Source organism: Telmatherina bonti (genome assembly GCF_933228915.1).
Source record: "Telmatherina bonti genome assembly, chromosome: 6".
NCBI lineage: Eukaryota > Metazoa > Chordata > Actinopteri > Atheriniformes > Telmatherinidae > Telmatherina > Telmatherina bonti.
Window position 1 is genome coordinate 27,925,230 of NC_136624.1, and position 17,474 is coordinate 27,942,703.

Sequence of the window (17,474 nt, forward strand, 5' to 3'; positions counted from 1 at the left end):
AACATTTAGGTGTGCATCGGACAGCTGAAAAAGCAGAAGGACTGATAGAGACGGTCCCCTTGGATGGAGGGAATAAATTATATGCATGGTGAAGAAAACCCCTTCATGAATTCATGAATTGCCAGGAATGCGGTACAGAACATAGGCGCGCATGTTTCCTTATCAGCAATAAAGCAGCATAAATAGTCTGATTAAAGGAAATTAACCTCTATCAAATGGATTGAGGGAGGAAACAGAGGAGGAAAAAAGGATCAGTTCATGAGCAGAAGCATTCCACCTTATCTGCCAAACACAGCAGTGCTTCTGTTGTGGCTTGCACATGAATGTGGAATTTCACTGACAGCAGAACGCACTCAGATTTATGCAAGATTTTTTGGGGTTTTTTTGTCTGATTAGATCTAACAAGATAGTTCAAAACTCATTTGACAATGTTAGATCATTCTGTATCTTAGTAATTATAAATATAATGGCAAAGCAACCACGGTGAAGAGGTGGAATCTCTTCAAGAGTCACCGCAACTTCATTGATATTGTGCGTGTGTTCCATTTGATAAAGACGACACGCAACACAGAGCAGTTTCACAACAAGCAACAGATAAAGGTGGGTGGATTAAAGACCTCTGAGACAAAGAAAAAAGGGACGATAGACATCAGCTGCTGATGTCTGCGGAGCAAAGACTTGATTGTTATTGACTGCTTTGGGATTTACTGGAAAACAAATATGATAACTTTGGTTTATCTCAATGAACTGTTTCACTGTGTGAATTCCGCGTTATAAAGACTGGAATTCTGTCCCATTTTCTTCATAACGAAGTGGGGTGGGTGGCTCAGTTGGCTACATGTAACAAATTCAACCACAGGTTTAACAACTGTCCCTTTGTGGTTAGACGGAAGCAAATCATTGTTTGGTCAAACTTCGAGTTAAAAGCTAAAGATAAAAGATGATTGTTCATAAGTTTTTTGTTTTACAGTGCGATGAGCAGTTATTCAATTACAGTCAATGCAGTGATGATGCCTTTGTGAATTTTGATGTTTCAAAATTATGTTTTATCTTTAGGCTGTGATTTAAAAGCAGTAGCAAACAGTATTTATTTAATAATAATTGTTACTTGAATGAAATGAAATGAAAAATACTTTATTAATCCCCAAAGGGAAATTCAATATATGATCATATAATAATAATTTCATAATAATTAATCATTTATAACTTCATAATAATATAATCATAATAATTTTATGGGAATTTGACTGTATTTGACTCAGGGGTTTACCTCTGTTGGCATGTAGGACCCAGACCCTGTTTCTCCAGGCCACTTCTGCAACCACCAGGCTAACACTCTGCCCACCAAGTCTAGAAAGCTGGTGTTATATCCTGAAAAGAATGAGCTTGACCTATACAAACAGGGGGTTTTTCTGGATACACAGCTCAACTGCTTGGCATCTCAGTCTTGGGGCGTCAAGTATGCTGCTTGTTCTGGTGTCTTTTTTCATCTCTTTGCATTCGTAATAGAAGTGCTTCCACTGCTGTTTGAAGCCTCAGCATATCAAATGAGACTCTATACAGCCCACACACTCTATACAACCTCTGCTCCATCGCTGCGACTGTTCCTACTGTGCTCATAGTACAAATTAACAATATGGATGCTAAAAATAAACCTGCTGATTATTTAAAAAGACCCACTAATCACAGGAGCCCACCTGTGCTATCCACCCCCCAACCACCTCCTGATTTCATACACAGCAGAGAGTTACTGACAAAATGAATCTGCTTATTTGTGAAGCCTCTGCTTTCTGTTAGATTTCACTCCTGAACTGATTTTGATATGCTTCTGCTCGGCAATATTTAGTTTGTACTTTCTTGTCAAGCTGGGAAGAGGTTGTTGTGAGATGAGACGTTGTTTCTTTGGGAATAACTCTGACATGACTTGTTTTGTCATTGAGATCTCGTTTAATCAAAAATTGATCTGTTTGTTGTCGAATTCTGCACAATGACATATTAATTAAAGTTAGGTGTGTGGAAGTAGGAAAACATAAAAAAACCTGCAGAAGAATGGTCCTTGAGGACCAGAGTTTAACATCCCTGTTTTGTGGGTTGTTTTTTATTTACTCTGCCATATTTCCTGGTAGCGTTCATACAGCATCATCCCACCAGCTGCCTACTGGGGTGATGACATCTATCTGACCAAACTGTTTACATTTTAAAGAGACGATGTAAAAGCTATAATATCACTATACATGTTAATTGTGCAAAGTTAGATCCCTACTACTAAAGAAACATTCATAAAACATGTTATTTAACTCAAAGCAAGTTTTTGCTGTCAACAACCGTTTGTGCAACGGTGATTAAAGCCATGCAATGCAGGATAACATCCAGTGTCTCCAAACTTTTCCCTGGCCGTGTACTGGTTTTCTTTAAAAATGCATGAGTTTTTTGCTTTTACTAAACCAAATCTTGATTTTTATTTTTTATTTTTTATTTTTTTTTTTTAAGGGTCTCATTTACATTCAACACGCTTTCCGTGATCTGTGCCACCACCATAAAAGTCCTAACTACAATATTAGGAACACACGCACACTAACAGCATTGACAGACTCTTTAAATGAGATTCAACAGGTACTGCTGTTTGTTTTAAAGTATTATGTATTCTTGAATCAAAAGTCTCACATTTCAAGGGACATGCTGAGTCTATGTTGATTTAGGTGATTTTTTTTTCGGGGGGGGGTTGTTTAGTAAAGCCTGGAATCATCAAATTAAAAGGTTAATTGTGTCTAAAGTTCAAGTCATTTGATTCAATTTCCCTTCTCATCTGTTTGGTTTGTGTTTTTTTGAGAGCTAACTTTAAAATACTTTAGGAGTCATTCTGAGTCCCACTCACTTTTCACTGGATTGAACAAAAATCTTCACATAAAACGGCATTCATAATTGACAAGTGAAAAGTTTTGTAACATATTTTATAGTAATTAAATTGATAACAATGAATTAAATGTCCTTGGTCGGTCTTAAAAACTATCCCCTTCTCTTCATCTTCATGCGAACCTTTGTTTAATTCTATGTGGACTTATTTTATATCTTTAACTGGTTGTTGTTGAACCTGGCAGGGAACGACACTATTTCAAAAGATTTACAACTCTCTGTAAATTTAATCAAGATCAAACCTCTGTACATTTAGTTTTGTGCTGATTTTCTTCTTGTTGGCATTGTTAAAAAAAAATTTAAAAAACAGATCGCAATTAACTAAATATTTTGGATGTAAATATGGAGCAGAAAGCAGTTATAGATAAATAAAAAATGCTAAAATGAATCATTTGTGGTTAAATCTTGCATAATAAATTAAACTAAGGCTAAAGAGAAAGTTCAGAATTTTATTGACTCACACTCAAAAGATTTAGAGAAACTGAATGGATCACTTTAAAGATTTATTTCCAGACTTATTCTAATGAATATTTATCAGCTGAGTGATGAGTTGTGAGAGGAAAGGAGGACCTCCGGTAATTTTCACTCATTTTTATGCACATCAGTGTCATAATACCGAGACAAACATAGGTGATCAGACTAACGATAAAGACGTAGGTCTTGTTTTCAGTTGGCTGTAGCCTGTTAAGGCCACATTGTTTAAGAGACGCATTGCTGCCCTCATTCGCTGTAATCTCAACTGATCTTTATGCTGTTATAATGGAGGCCAGAGCTCAAAAGTCTCTTCCTTTAATACAGTGTAGAAACAGCCAACAGCAGAGACACCCTCATGCCTTCTTATCAAGCAGCACCTAGAAACACACTTCATTACACAGATGAACATGAGGAGTGTGTGCTTGTATTAAATCAAACAATAAAAAGGGTCTGTTGTCTTTTATGTTACTTTGGAGTGAAATCGGTAGCCTTTAAATCTTTTAATCGGTTTTAAAAATACTTTATAAATCAGAGGACGTGTAATACTGATTTTGATCAACTGATTTAAATGACACACATTTAAGTCATGAGCCCAAATGTTACGGGAAGATTATGTCAGTCAAACATGATGCCAATAAAAGAAATGCATCTTGTGACAGTATTATCAGAATACTTCCTTTAACTTCAAACACCAACCAGCTTTAGTGTAATCCTGCTTGTCTTAAAGGATTTTGTTTTTCGTTTTTTTCTCTTTGTTTTGCTGCTTAATGATCTCATATTGGCAGAGCTTTTTCAAACTCCTAAAATTTTAATGCAATTGGTTGTGTTTCTTTTTTTTTTTTTTACTTTGCCTGGCTGCTCATGAACAATCTTGACCACTTAGTAATGAAAATTAGTCAGAGTTGTAAAAGTTGAGAAAACATACCTTCATGTGTCATCGGGGTCAAACATAAGCAATATATTTATCCCAGTGATCATCAGATTATTTAAATCAGAAGTCATTGCAGAGGCTACGTTCGCTCCACTTCCCCTCGAGGAGGCTGATATTTTGAGTCAACACAATCACCTTCAGTGCAGCTACACACTCATGTGAAATGTGCCACTGAGCTGCTGAGGAGTTGATCAATCTTTTGTATTTTGTTACAAAATGGGGGAGCTTTTTGATAAAGCATTTTAAAACTTACCTGTAGTTGTTTGAAATGGCTCTACTCGCACCAGCCGGCGACAGCAAAGCTTGTTGTTGTTTGTATATCTTCAGTGACGAAAGAAAGCTTTGATGTACACGTTACCTCTTTAATTATTCACTGTGAAAAAAATCTGAGCGAGAAATTCACCGTTTAAAGATTTTGCTTTGATGTCCAATTTGAGCATAACATCTCTAAGCTATTTCAGAAGAAATTATTACCAATTTCATCGTGTTGCTCCATTTCCACTCAACATCTGCAGCACATACGCACCCTTTCCAGCAGATATTATTCTGGCTTTGCACAGAGAGCACCAGCCTGGTGGAAACATGCAAGATCTTCTTTTGAAAACAAAACTACTGAGAGGTCAACTGAGATTTTGATTATATGTCAGTTACTATGATATTTTATATTTACAAGAAACATAATGTCATAATAACATTGAATGAGAACTTTCTAAAGGAAACCAGTGTGTGTCATAGAGCAGTTTGGGGGAGTTTTTTCCTATGTTTCAACATTATCACTGAGTGTCCTCCTAACACGCTTGTTCCATAAATCTAAAGTTGCTCGACCAGACAGAGCAGCTCTCCTGTTGAAACTTGACACATTTTTCATGCGGCAGCTGGATATGCAAAAGTATGTTGCTTGGCTTTTAACATGGGTTGGATGATAAACACTGGCAGTTTTGGAAAGTAAAAACAGAAAATTTCATCATGAAATAATTTATTAAGTCTCTGCTACATCTCCCTGTGCATACATATTAAGTTGCTGTTTGAGAGCAAATGAACCAGTTGAATCTGCTCCATTGCTGTAAGAGGAGAGCTCTGACAGAGCAGCAAACTGCTACAGAGGAACTGCGTGACCTCGTTGTCCGACTATCACAAGGCAAACCTGAGAGATTAGATGATAGGAAGAGGCGGATCCTCACCTCTGGATTTTTCTCTGACAGAAATAACTGAGAAGCCACTGTACTAACTAAAATTTCACAGATTCTGCCTTCTGTCCTCAACTGAGGAGAAAAAGTGACAGCCATGCCCACCATACCATCTAAAACAGAGCAGCTGACCATTTTTTGCTTCCAAATTGTTATTACATTTTGTATTTATTCCTTTTATTTCATTCCTTACATATTTAATTATTCATTTTCAAACTGTTAGCTGTTTATGTAGCCTTTTGTTCTGCCTGCTCAGCCTACAAGGTCAAGGTGCTGCGGTGATTGTCCTTGTTTGAATAGTCCTGGTCCTGCGCTGCAGCCCTATGGTTATGGTGCAGACCTAATCTGCCATGATCTGGATGGTTTCCGTGGTGACAACATCTTTGGTCATGGTGCTTCTTGGTGTGGATGGTCCTCTAGGTTATTGTTTATTTTTATCTGGTTCATCTGTGCCAAGAAATATATCCTGTTATTTGTTTGTTCATTTTAGAGTGGTGAAGGGATGGGGCTCCATGTCCATTTATTTTGTGTATGTATAAGAGAGTATGATTAGGTGCAGGTATGTGTGTGTTTTACTTTGTTGTGTTATGAACATAGAGATGTGATGCTTTGTGCTTTAATTACAATAACTGTCATTTTTATTATGTGAAGCACTTTGTGTTGCTGATATGCACGAAAAGGGCTTTATAAATAAAGTTTTGTTTGAAATGAAAGGTAGTTACATTTTTTTAAAAAACTGTTAAAATGTCTTTTTCGCTCTGAGGCTTTTGGGAAAACAAATTGCACATTGAAGATGTGACATCTCCAGAGAAATGACACTGCAGCAAGACCTTGTGTTGCTACTATGCATTAAAAAGGGCTTTATAAGTAAGGTTTTGTTTGATCTGAAATGTAGTTACATTAAAAAAAAAAAAAAAAAAAAAAAAACTGTTAAAATTTCTGTTTTGCTTTGAGGCTTTTGGGGGAAAAAAATTGCACATGGGAGATGTGACATCTCCACAGAAATGAAACAGCAGCAAGACGGTGTCAAGAGTTTCAGGTTTTTTCAACCCAGTCATTCATCTCTGAAACAGTGAAAAATTATTTGGAAAAAGGACATTTTTGTCAGTTCCAGGAAGCTTTTCATACAGATAAATTATGGCATTAATGACACTTAAGCAGATATGATCTCAATTGATGATGGTGCGGTTTACATTTTGGCTTCACAACAAGATGAATCTCAGTTGGACTGGTTTGATGTTCACGGTTTGATTATTCTCCATATTTGGGAGGTTGTTGGTATCACGCCACTCAAATTTGACCTGAGGTGTTCGTGTGCCGGACTCATTTGACTCTGTGTGGCCCAATTGGAATGATGGTGTGCCATCTAACATATACCCATCTCTTTTCCAATGTGACTGGAACAATCTCCAGGCCTCCCACCACAACACTGAAATGGATGATGGAGGTAGAAAATAACTAATTCCTCTGAAGCTAAGATAATTAAGTGAGTGTTTTGCAGATTGTTCTGCTTTTTTTAGACAAGCCTCACCTTCAAGTGTTTATCTCAGTTAAAGTAATATTGGCTGAATCACTTAACAGAACAATCAGATGATCAGCAGAATAATCATGCACACCACCAGTCAAAAGTTTGCACACCGTTTATCATCAAATCAAGACTTTCACTGGTAGTTTATGTTTTTCTGTTGGTTTGTAGTTGATTTGTTGTTAAAATTATTTCCAGTCAACAAATACTTAGACCAACACACTCTTACATCAGAATTAGTGAAGGCCGGACACAGCAGGCTGACAAAATCTGTGTTTTACAATCATAACATACTGGAAGGTTGTAGAAGTTTTTATATAACATGTTCAACAACAGTAAAATTATTGCATTTTCAAGGCATCGAAAACATTGCTTGCCTAAATTTCCTTATGCAAACATCCTAACATTTTGCATTATGTGAAAGACTGATGCAAGAGAGGAAAGTTTTGAGCCTTTAAGACTCAAGTTTAAGACCTTTAAGACTTTAAGTTTAAGACTTTGCTGTAAATGATGCCTTACTACAGTCAATGAAAAGAAAAATAGTTAGGCTTACTTCTGACTGTCTGAAACCGTTATTGTCATAGCATAGTACACAACAAAACTGAGTTTACAGCTAATCCAAAGTATATAAAGAAAATAAGTATATCATTATTTAGATACAATTATGTATATACAAGTAAAACACCTTCAAAGGTTTTACTAAAATATTCATAAAAATTAGAATTAGATTTCAAAAAAAAAAAAAAAAAGCACAATATGGCAAAATTTACTGAAATCAAATTATAACACAACAGCTATGCCGATTGTCACTGTGCTATCCTGGACACTTTGCTGGTTGACATATAGATAATCTAAATCTAAGCGTCATTCAGTGCTTTTACCAACAGAATTAACATTCAATACACTCTTATCTCAAAACATTTGTCTGTAAACGTATTTTGTGTTGAATTAAGAAAGACTTCAGTCAGAACACCGACTCCTCTTTTTCAATCAGGTAAAAAAATTTGTTTAAAAATGGTTTAAGAATTATATAGCTTGCTGGAAAATGGTATTTTACTTAAATGACTGTCTCACTATGGGAGCCAGTTTAGATAAAGTTCAGTTTTGACGTGCTGTGAATACCAAGTCAGAAACTTCTTTTACAACTGAATGGGATTTTGCAGCAGCAGCAGCAACGCTGGGCAATATCTTTAAAGTTACAGTCTCATCCGGGCTCAGTATTCCAGCACAGTGCACATGAGGCATCTTTGATCATTCATGTATATAAATAGGCCCACTTTAATCCTTCATATTGTTCACAGCAGACTAGTTCAGCTCTTTGACCACCAATCAACACATTTCCAAACCTCACTTCACCTTTCCAGTGCCTCTGCTTTCTCTCCAGTCTAATCATCAGCCTACAGCTGCTATAAACTCTCTTCTCTCATCTGTGTGGGTCTATATTTGTGTGTGTGTGTGTGTGTGTGTGTGTGTGTGTGTGTGTGGGTAGGTGTGTGTGTGCTTTTTCTACTGGCTTTTGCCAACTCTGCAATGCAAGGGAAAGGGACAAGGACTTAGCTGTTACCTGACCAGCTTTGATGGACACGCTAATGGGAGGGTTGGAGGAGAGGTTCATTGGAGCGCCCACTGCTTAGCAGAAAGATGAGTGGCTTTCTCTTCTTATGTGGGAAGACTCTAATAGCTTGGCCAAGTTCACTTTACCACCACTTAAAGCTCAGACTATACCGTTTTTATGGTCTTATACTCCTTATATGATTTTCCTCAGATCACATGATGGAAGAGTCTCGGTTTGTTCAGATGGCTCACCTTTGTTAACACCTTTCAGTCAGTTTGCTATAAAGCAGCTTATATGTCCTTTAGATGTGTTACACATTGATGTTTTAGTGTTTCTTCCTTTGCCTCAGTTTGAGTAAGCAAACTTATTTGGTATTGTACATTAATGTTGTAGATCTGTACACATTATGGAGTTAGATGATGCTAAAAGTTGGTGCAAAATATGATGAGCAGCAGTGTGGTCAATTTCTCTGTATGTTATCTACATGATTCTCATATAGTAGAAAAGATATAATACTAAAGGTTTGGACATTCTTTTAAGTGTACATCTCAAACCTGTGGAAATGGTTTGAGATGTACACTTTAATTGGAAATGAAAAAGAGATCTCAACTTCATCATCTGTTAAATGAATAGTCAACCATAAGAGCAGATCGAACTTCACAGCTCAGCAGTGGATCATGAACAGCTTGTTTAGAGTGAAGCATTTTGCAGAATTCAAGCACATTGAAGAGATTGCTGTTCCTCTTTGCATGATCACAAGAAGCAGCTGGACTGCCCGTGACAAAAATAGGAGAGCCTGTAGAATAAGATGAATAAGCGGATTGGAGCTGCAAGAAGGACATGAAAGATTGTTCTCTCTGGGAAACATACTCTTTTTGTCACTTGCAGCTCAGAGCTGCCTGGTATGTTTCCATAGTCTCACTCTGACAGAGAGCGATGGACTCTCCCTTCCTGTCTTATCAGAGTTGCTGCAGCACACATCATTTGGCTTCAGGGCTGCAAATACCGTCTCACTTTTTCTCACACACACACACACACACACATGCAGATTTTCTTTGCTTCTCTTAAACATTTCTCAGTTATATGAGCAGGCTTTTTAAAGATTGACATATTTATGGAAACATTTATATCTTTAAACATTAGACTGGTTCATAACTAGTTTGCATCTTTCCTCATAACAAATAGATGTATCGCCATGTGCTTATGTGTGTAGCCCTAAAAGGACAAAGACCTTACAAATTTTATGATTGATATTAAAAACTGAAGCCTGGTGACCTGTCAAGATTGTAGCGTTTACTGGGATATACTGTGATCAGCCTCCCATGACCCTCCAATGAAATAAGCAGGTGTAGGAAATGGATAGATGATTGGATGAATGTATGGATCAATTATTTTGGACATCTCAAGGTGTGTTATCTTTCACAGTCAGAAAACGAAAATGCATTAATTCCAAATGGTTTAGGATGACATTTAATCTCAAGTTTAGCTCTCAGGTCTTTTTCTTCGCTCAGTTCCATTAGTGTTCAGTCACTTTTAAGAACTTGCAAGATGCAATGTTTCGTTTCAGATTTTTCTCCATTGTTGAAAGTTTTGGCTGACTGTGTTTTTCATTTGTCTTTGCTCTACGAAAAGTGTGCATGCTGCTGGAACAGACCTTCCACCCTTCTGCTCCCAGTATAAATCATTATGACACTGTTTTCTTGCGTGGAGGGTCCTTTGTTGGACTTTTTTCATCATTTTTGCGCTTTGACTTTGCAAACATTATAACCGCTTTTTGCCAATGAGATCATTCTTCAGTTTGCCGTTTCCTGGTTCTTGTTATGTTTTCCTAAAAATACAGGATAGAGGAGCACAACTCAGACGTGTGTTTCTTATAGTTTATAATCATAACATGAGTCAGGTTTTTTATTTACCCATCCTTATTCCTGTTCCCGATCCTGAGTCTGTTTTGTAGTGTTTAACCACAATTTCAAAAAAACACCTGCAGTAACACTTTAATAAGGGAAGTTATAAGTAGTGTTGGGGTTAGCTTATGTGCTGTATAATCATATCTCACTTTCATTTGTGGCCCTTTCTTTGTTACCTTCATTCCTTCCCCATTTTTCTCCTTTAATGCCCCATATCTTATTGCTTTACTTATCTGTCTTCTGATTCCTACTCTCCTGGCAGACTCTAAACTCAAACACTCTTGTCTCCCTCAGTGTTGCTACGTGAGGAAGTGGTCCAGCTTCAAGAGGAGGTTCACCTGTTGAGGCAAATGAAGGACATGTTGAGTAAGGACCTGGAAGAGACCCAAGGAGGCTGCTCTGCCAATCTGCTCTCTGCCACCGAGCTCCGTGTGCAGCTGGGTGACAAGGAGCAGGAGTTGGACCGAGCTAAGGAGGCCTTACAAGGTCAGGAGCCGACACGCACGTCTTCTTCTCTTGCCTAATCCGCCAGAGTCCCTTGTTTCCTACAGCTAAAATACAGCTGTCTGATCCATCGGCTGGAGAGCTGTTGCTCCTCTAAAGGTTACGTTAAGCCATACAATGTTTAAACTAGATGAAATTCCCTTCATTCAACAAAGAATGCAGTTCAGCAAACAGCTAGCAAACCTAAATACTGAGAAAAAATGTACAAGAAATCTTGCCATATACATTCTTGTATATGCTTCTCTTTGGGGTGAAGTTATGTACCGGTACTCATTTGGTAAATAAGCAGGAATTAAACTAATTTCAAACATGCCTGAAACATGACTTATTTATATTTTTAAAAAATCACATGCTATTGTTGCACGTTCTATGTTTACTTTTTATATTAAAGATGCCAAATAATTGTTGTCTTATATTTGTCCACTAAGATTTTATTTTCATAAGCATCCTTGGTTTTGCATTAATTGTATTTCCAACAATAAGTAATATTGCTTTTGAATATTAAACATAGTGGGCACAAACCGGACAATATACAAATACTTCTTCAATTAAACAGTCTTCTGTCATTTATATATATAAAAGAGTGAAGGACGAATAATAACGTGAGTTTTAGACTTAATACTGACAGGAAAAATGCCTGCATGTTTTGACATCGTTCCTTTTAAAAACGGGTGTGTAACCCATGATGAGCATGTCAGCTCGACACAGGTGAATGCCAGTTTTATTAACATACATCAATCATGACTAAGACGCTATACTATGAAGTATTAATGTGTTATTGGCAGATAAATTAAAGCATGGTTCTCTTTGCTCAGTCACATGTGGAAACTGCAACGGCCTCGTAACTGCTGTAAAACAGGTTTTGAGAGTTCAGTTTGAAGTATGAGGCAGATGAACACTTTCCAAAGGAATTCACCCAGAGTGACACATACAGTTATGAAACATGCAGGTTTCTGTTCTGCTTCTCTGTCTTTTAAAACACATGCTGCAAGTAGAGTTGCTGCTGTTCGTGCCTGCAAAGACCCCCACCAGCTGCATCGCTGGTGTTGAACTGTCATGAATGAAGCTGGAATAAATCAGTTTCCATCACCCCTTTATGGGGCGACTCTACACTGACCAGCTGAATATAGTTTCACATATGAACGAATGTGTACCACTATACTTTCAGTGTTTTGTGATCAGTTTTAAAAAAAAATGCAGCTGATTCCCTTGTTAAACAGAAACAGTGTCACCTAGTGGCTCAGTGCTGCTATTACAAGTGTTTGCTTCTGACTAAAAGGAATGTTGATTCTACAGTATTTTGTTCCTAATATCTGGTGCCCTGTTCATTGTGTGCTTGCATCTGTCTGTGTCCTGCAGCCATGAAAGCTGATCGTAAGCGTTTAAAAGTGGAGAAAGCCGACTTGGTGAGTCAGATGCAGCAGCTGTACACAACACTGGACAACAGAGAGGAGCAGCTGCGAGAATTCATACGCAACTACGACCAGCACAGAAAGGTAACGCCAGTCCAGCTGACCCATCTGCTTATTTCTGATACACCCCTAGTGATGTTGATGTCAGCTGATGATGCACAATGCAATCAGAAAAGATTACCAGGTGATCTGAAGTTATGAAAACAATAAATATTAATTTCCTGTACCTTTGTGGCATCACCTACACCCTTATGTAGAAATTATAAGCAGTACACAGGAATGTTAAAAGGAATTTGTCAAATAATTATGTATTTGTGTGCAGTATTCTCAATATTATCTTTGTATTAATAATTAATACTGTATTTGTTGTCATTCCATAGATGTTAATGCTTGCTGAATTATTGATTATTTATTGAATAATAAGAGCTGGAGATTTCATTAATGGATTTTTTTAAAGTTTAAATGATTTACAGACACTCTAAATAACTGTAGAGACAACAGTGCAAGTGTTTTTTCACTATAGGTTGCTGTATTGTATTATTATTATTATTATTATTATTATTATTATTATTACTATTAACTATTATTATTATTATTATTATTATTACTATTAACATTATTATTATTATTATTATTATTATTATTACTCTAATTTTATTTTTTATAGTGCATATACAGATTTTCATTAAAAGGGCAGGATTTTGTTTCTCTTTCACAAAGTTCCTTTTAGGCCTTACTTACTGTTTGACTTGTTGGTTTTTTGTTTTGTTTTGGTTTCTATTCCCCCTAAAAATCTTTTAAATATGTAAAATGCTGAATGGCCCATTACATTAAAGTATAACGCAACAACAGGATATTCAGAAAAAAAAACCAAAAAAACAAAAAGTTACTTATAGTAACTCCTGAATTTTTACCACACACTATAAAATCTCACCAGTTTGTGCTACAAAGCCTTCCAGTGCACACTGTAGCCAAACTGTGCCATTAGAGGTGTTGGTTTTGTGCTTAGTAGCTGGTTGTTTAGCTTAGTAAAACACATAACATCACAGTAAATTACAAGACACAGCTGTGATGTGCTTCATGCTCCACATTTAAAGCTTCTCTGATCATTTTAAATGAGTTTGATGTTAATTAGCAGGGACTGTGTGGTTTTCTGAAGGAGAGTGAGGATGCGGTGAAAGTGTTGGCAAAGGAGAAGGACATGCTGGAGAGGGAGAAGTGGGACCTGAGGAGGCAGACCAAAGAAGCCACGGAGCAGGCCAACATCCTGCGCTCCCAGATGGACATGAAGGAGAACAGGATTAAAGAACTGGAGGCTGAGCTCACCATGGTGAATCACTCTTCACACGGACACAACTTTGCAGAATTAATTTAAACACAGTGCTGTCACTTAAATATCCTCACCTGCTGTGTGTGTGTGTGCGTGTGTGTGTGTGTGTGTGTGTGAATGCAAACTGGTAGAGTATACATGTGGGTTTATATGCATGAAATAAGCTGGTTTGTTTTCTTTTTCTATGGAAGAAGTCTTCCCCTGAGCTGAGAAAGAAAATTGTGAGATTTTTTTTTTTTTTTTTTCCTCGGTATATCAGCTCCTCCTCGCTACAGCTGTCAATTTATGTGTCATTAATCTTTCTCCACCCTTTACAAGTCACAACCACCCACAGATCCTTGCATAAAGCTGCGCCACACATCACATTTGTTGGTACGTCAGAGACAGAGCTGCAGCAAAATATCATTCTTCTCTTCTCTTCTCTTCTCTTCTCTTCTCTTCTCTTCTCTTCTCTTCTCTTCTCTTCTCTTCTCTTCTCTTCTCTTCTCTTCTCTTCTCTTCTCTTCTCTTCTCTTCTCTGACTCACATGAAAAGCAACAGAGTGAAGCTAAATATTTTCAATCTTATTGCTTTCACTAAATAAAGTTTGTAATTGTGCCTTCTGAGCGATTCAATCCTTTTGAGAGTCTTTCTGAGTTACAAACTCCAAACCTTTTGTCACTGGAAGAAGGGCTGACAGGTGTGCTGCAGGTCTCCCAAACAATTGGTGCTCATGGAAAGGAACACTTGAGCAGGAAAAGGGGTTTATAATCCTGTTGTCCACATTCAGAGATGTGGTTTTACAGACAGTAGGAGGACTTCCTTTTCTGCATTTACTCTTATGTATTCATTTCATTAGTCAGGCGAAAGGAATGGTTGCATGTGGGAGGATCATGTCTCTTATACTTCCTCCTTGCATTTATTATGTGGTGTCCCAAAAGGCCAAGAATGCTGCGTACTACCTGTGCATACCTGTGATGCATGCCTTTTAAACCTTTAACCTCTTTGAGTGTCTGGAACTGGATTTTTATCATTTTGGATTATAATCCTCTTTTTGTTTTGTCACTGGATGAGTTAAAAACTGCTCTGAATGACCACAAAACCTTGGGAACAATTTGCAGTTATTGCTGTTACTTCCTGTTTTACAGCTGTCAAATTAATGGCACTGAATTGTTTTCTATCCAAACACAGAGACGCTTTCACTAGTTTTCTCTTTTTCATAAACAAATCAAAAGGATTATGATAATCCGTGTACCATAGTGTCCTCATATCTGAAAGTTCGTTGGTAGTTTTGTTTGTATGAAAAGCTGTGTGGGGTGTGACAAATGGAAAAAAAAAATTAACCATTTATCTTTGTGATAATGTTTGACTTTCATTTCTTGCTTTGTTGCTGGTTTTTCTTTTGGTTTTTCAGGCCAAACAGTCGCTAGCTACACTGACAAAAGACGTACCTAAACGGCAGTCGGTGATCATGCCAACAGAGCCTGTGGTGAATGGAAGTCAGGAGTGGGTGCAAGCCGATCTGCCGCTCACAGCCGCCATCCGCCAAAGCCAGCAGACCCTCTATCATGGACACGGGACAGACAGGCAGGGTAGGAGTTCCCATCTTCTTCTTTGCCGTTTTCATGGCGCTCGGTGATGCTTCAGCATATTAACAGCGGGTTTCTTGGAATTTTCTCATACTAACGGTGGGAGGTTTTCAAGGCGTGTGAAAATGTATGTGTGTTTAGCTGTTGTCAGGATCAGCCCCTGTCACTCTCGCCAACCTTCTGTGATTTCTGATGCCTCAGCGGCCGATGGGGACCGCTCGTCCACACCCAGTGACATCAACTCACCTCGTCATCGGACACACTCTCTCTGCAATGTAAGATCTGTCTGGCCCCCTCGAGCATGTAATCACGCCTCCACAAAACTTCTATCCGTGTCTTCTTCTCCTTTATCTTCCCTGGTTTGTGTGTTTTCCTCTGTCTTGTCAGCCTGATGGGCTCAGCTTGCCTGCTTAGTGGTGGCAGGGCTACAATAAAGCAATGTTATTACAGTATTGTGACTCTGCAAAAGGTGAGTTTAATGAGGAGATTGACAGCTCTCTTATTTGTCAGCTAAACGCAACCATTCCTTGTTGCTATTTGATTATATAGGTCACCGTTCCATCCCAGGGTGAACACAGAGATAAATAAGACCAAGAATCATGCACAGTTTAGCCACTAAGTTTAGTTACTCTACACAAAAATTGCAAAGAATTTGAGGGCTATCTTTAATTTTTTTCTAGATTCTCAAGAAATACTTGTATCCAAAACACAGAGAAATGCCAGTAATTATTGGCTGTAATCTTCAGGCCTTAGGCAGCAATACTTTAAAACAAATACATCTCTGTAGTGAAACTCACTACGAGGCCTCAGGAGCACTTCTGAAAAGGAAACTGAGTAAACACAGCTTGTTGCTACATGAAAAGGTGCAAGCTAAAACTCTATCATGCAAGAAAAGAAGTCCAGGAAAGTTGTTTCCTTCTTATGACCTGAGCTCATTTAAGAGGAATTAAAACAAACAGGAAAACTCATTTTTCATTATTAATCAAAGCTTAAAAGATTATAGATGCTGTGTCCTCCAGGATACAGATGAGTGTTACTATCCAGCGTGGTGCCAGTATCTATGATGATAGTGGGAGTGCAACACTTTATTACACGTGATGGATTTGCACAAATGTGAAGATGGTATTAATGCTGAGTTAAAAATACAGGTTTTTGGAACAACACATGGTGCCGCCCAGTCAATATAGACCAATCCTGCAGCTGTACAGTGTGTTTGGCTTTCTTGCAGCACCACTTTTACTTAGGTTATTGGTCCTGCTCAACCTGCAGACATGGACAGCAGCATGAATATCTGGACTGAAGATGTTACAGCGGTCTGTAGTCACTGATATGAGTATGTTCCCTGGAGATCTGAAGTTCTTCTTTTTCACATTACTAAGACATCGGTGCATCTGACTTTGTCTAAAAACCTCATATAAAAGCTTTGAGGTACTTGGGGTTACACATTTGTCACTTTTGAATCACTGTTGCCCCATTTTACATGAAGATAAAGGTACCTATCTGCACACAGCAGCTTAAATACCACATAAACACCAGAGTCTCAGTCTTCTCATCCAGCTCGCTTCAAGCAAAAAGAAACTAATTAATTTTGGAAAAAAAATTTTTAATGCTGCTGAGTAATATGAGCCCCCTGTTTCCTCTGCTTGCTCAGTCCATGGAGGATCTAGAAGACCAGAAGCGTAAGAAGAAGAAGGAAAAGATGACTCTGGGATCTCTGTCACGTGTGTTCACTCGGGGCAAGCAGCGCAAGTCACTGGACCCCGGCTTGTTTGATGGTACAGCCACCCCTGATTATTACATAGAGGAGGATGCTGACTGGTGAAACTGAGTGTATGTGTGTGTGTGTGTGTGTGAGTGTGTGTGTGCTTATTTTGTGTGGATATCCTCATTGCTTTAACCATGAGTGAAGACTGTTTTGTTTGAGAGAGCATGGAGTGGATTTTATGGAAAAGAAAAAGACTGCTATTCCCATAAATGTACAGTATATTGCTCTAAGATTGTATGTTTGTAAATTAGATATATATTTATAGTTGTACATGTATGCATATGTATATATGTTTACATGCATATAAATATATATATATATATATATATATATATATATATATATATATATATATATATATATATATATATATATATATATATATATATATATATATATAAAT

General features: G+C 37.7%; 1 protein-coding gene across 1 annotated transcript in view; it reads left to right on the forward strand.

The window, feature by feature from the left end:
* The window catches only part of LOC306757261 (kazrin-like), a 59,140-nt gene extending 41,876 nt beyond the window's left edge, over positions 1-17,264 (forward strand). The window contains exons 3-8 of the mRNA XM_079242263.1: positions 10,787-10,978; positions 12,356-12,492; positions 13,568-13,738; positions 15,132-15,309; positions 15,448-15,581; positions 16,958-17,264. Of these exons, the coding sequence (XP_079098389.1) occupies positions 10,787-10,978; positions 12,356-12,492; positions 13,568-13,738; positions 15,132-15,309; positions 15,448-15,581; positions 16,958-17,128 (983 nt within the window). The 3' untranslated portion in view covers positions 17,129-17,264. The remainder of the gene's footprint in view (positions 1-10,786; positions 10,979-12,355; positions 12,493-13,567; positions 13,739-15,131; positions 15,310-15,447; positions 15,582-16,957) is intronic.
* The last annotated feature ends 210 nt before the right edge of the window (positions 17,265-17,474 follow it).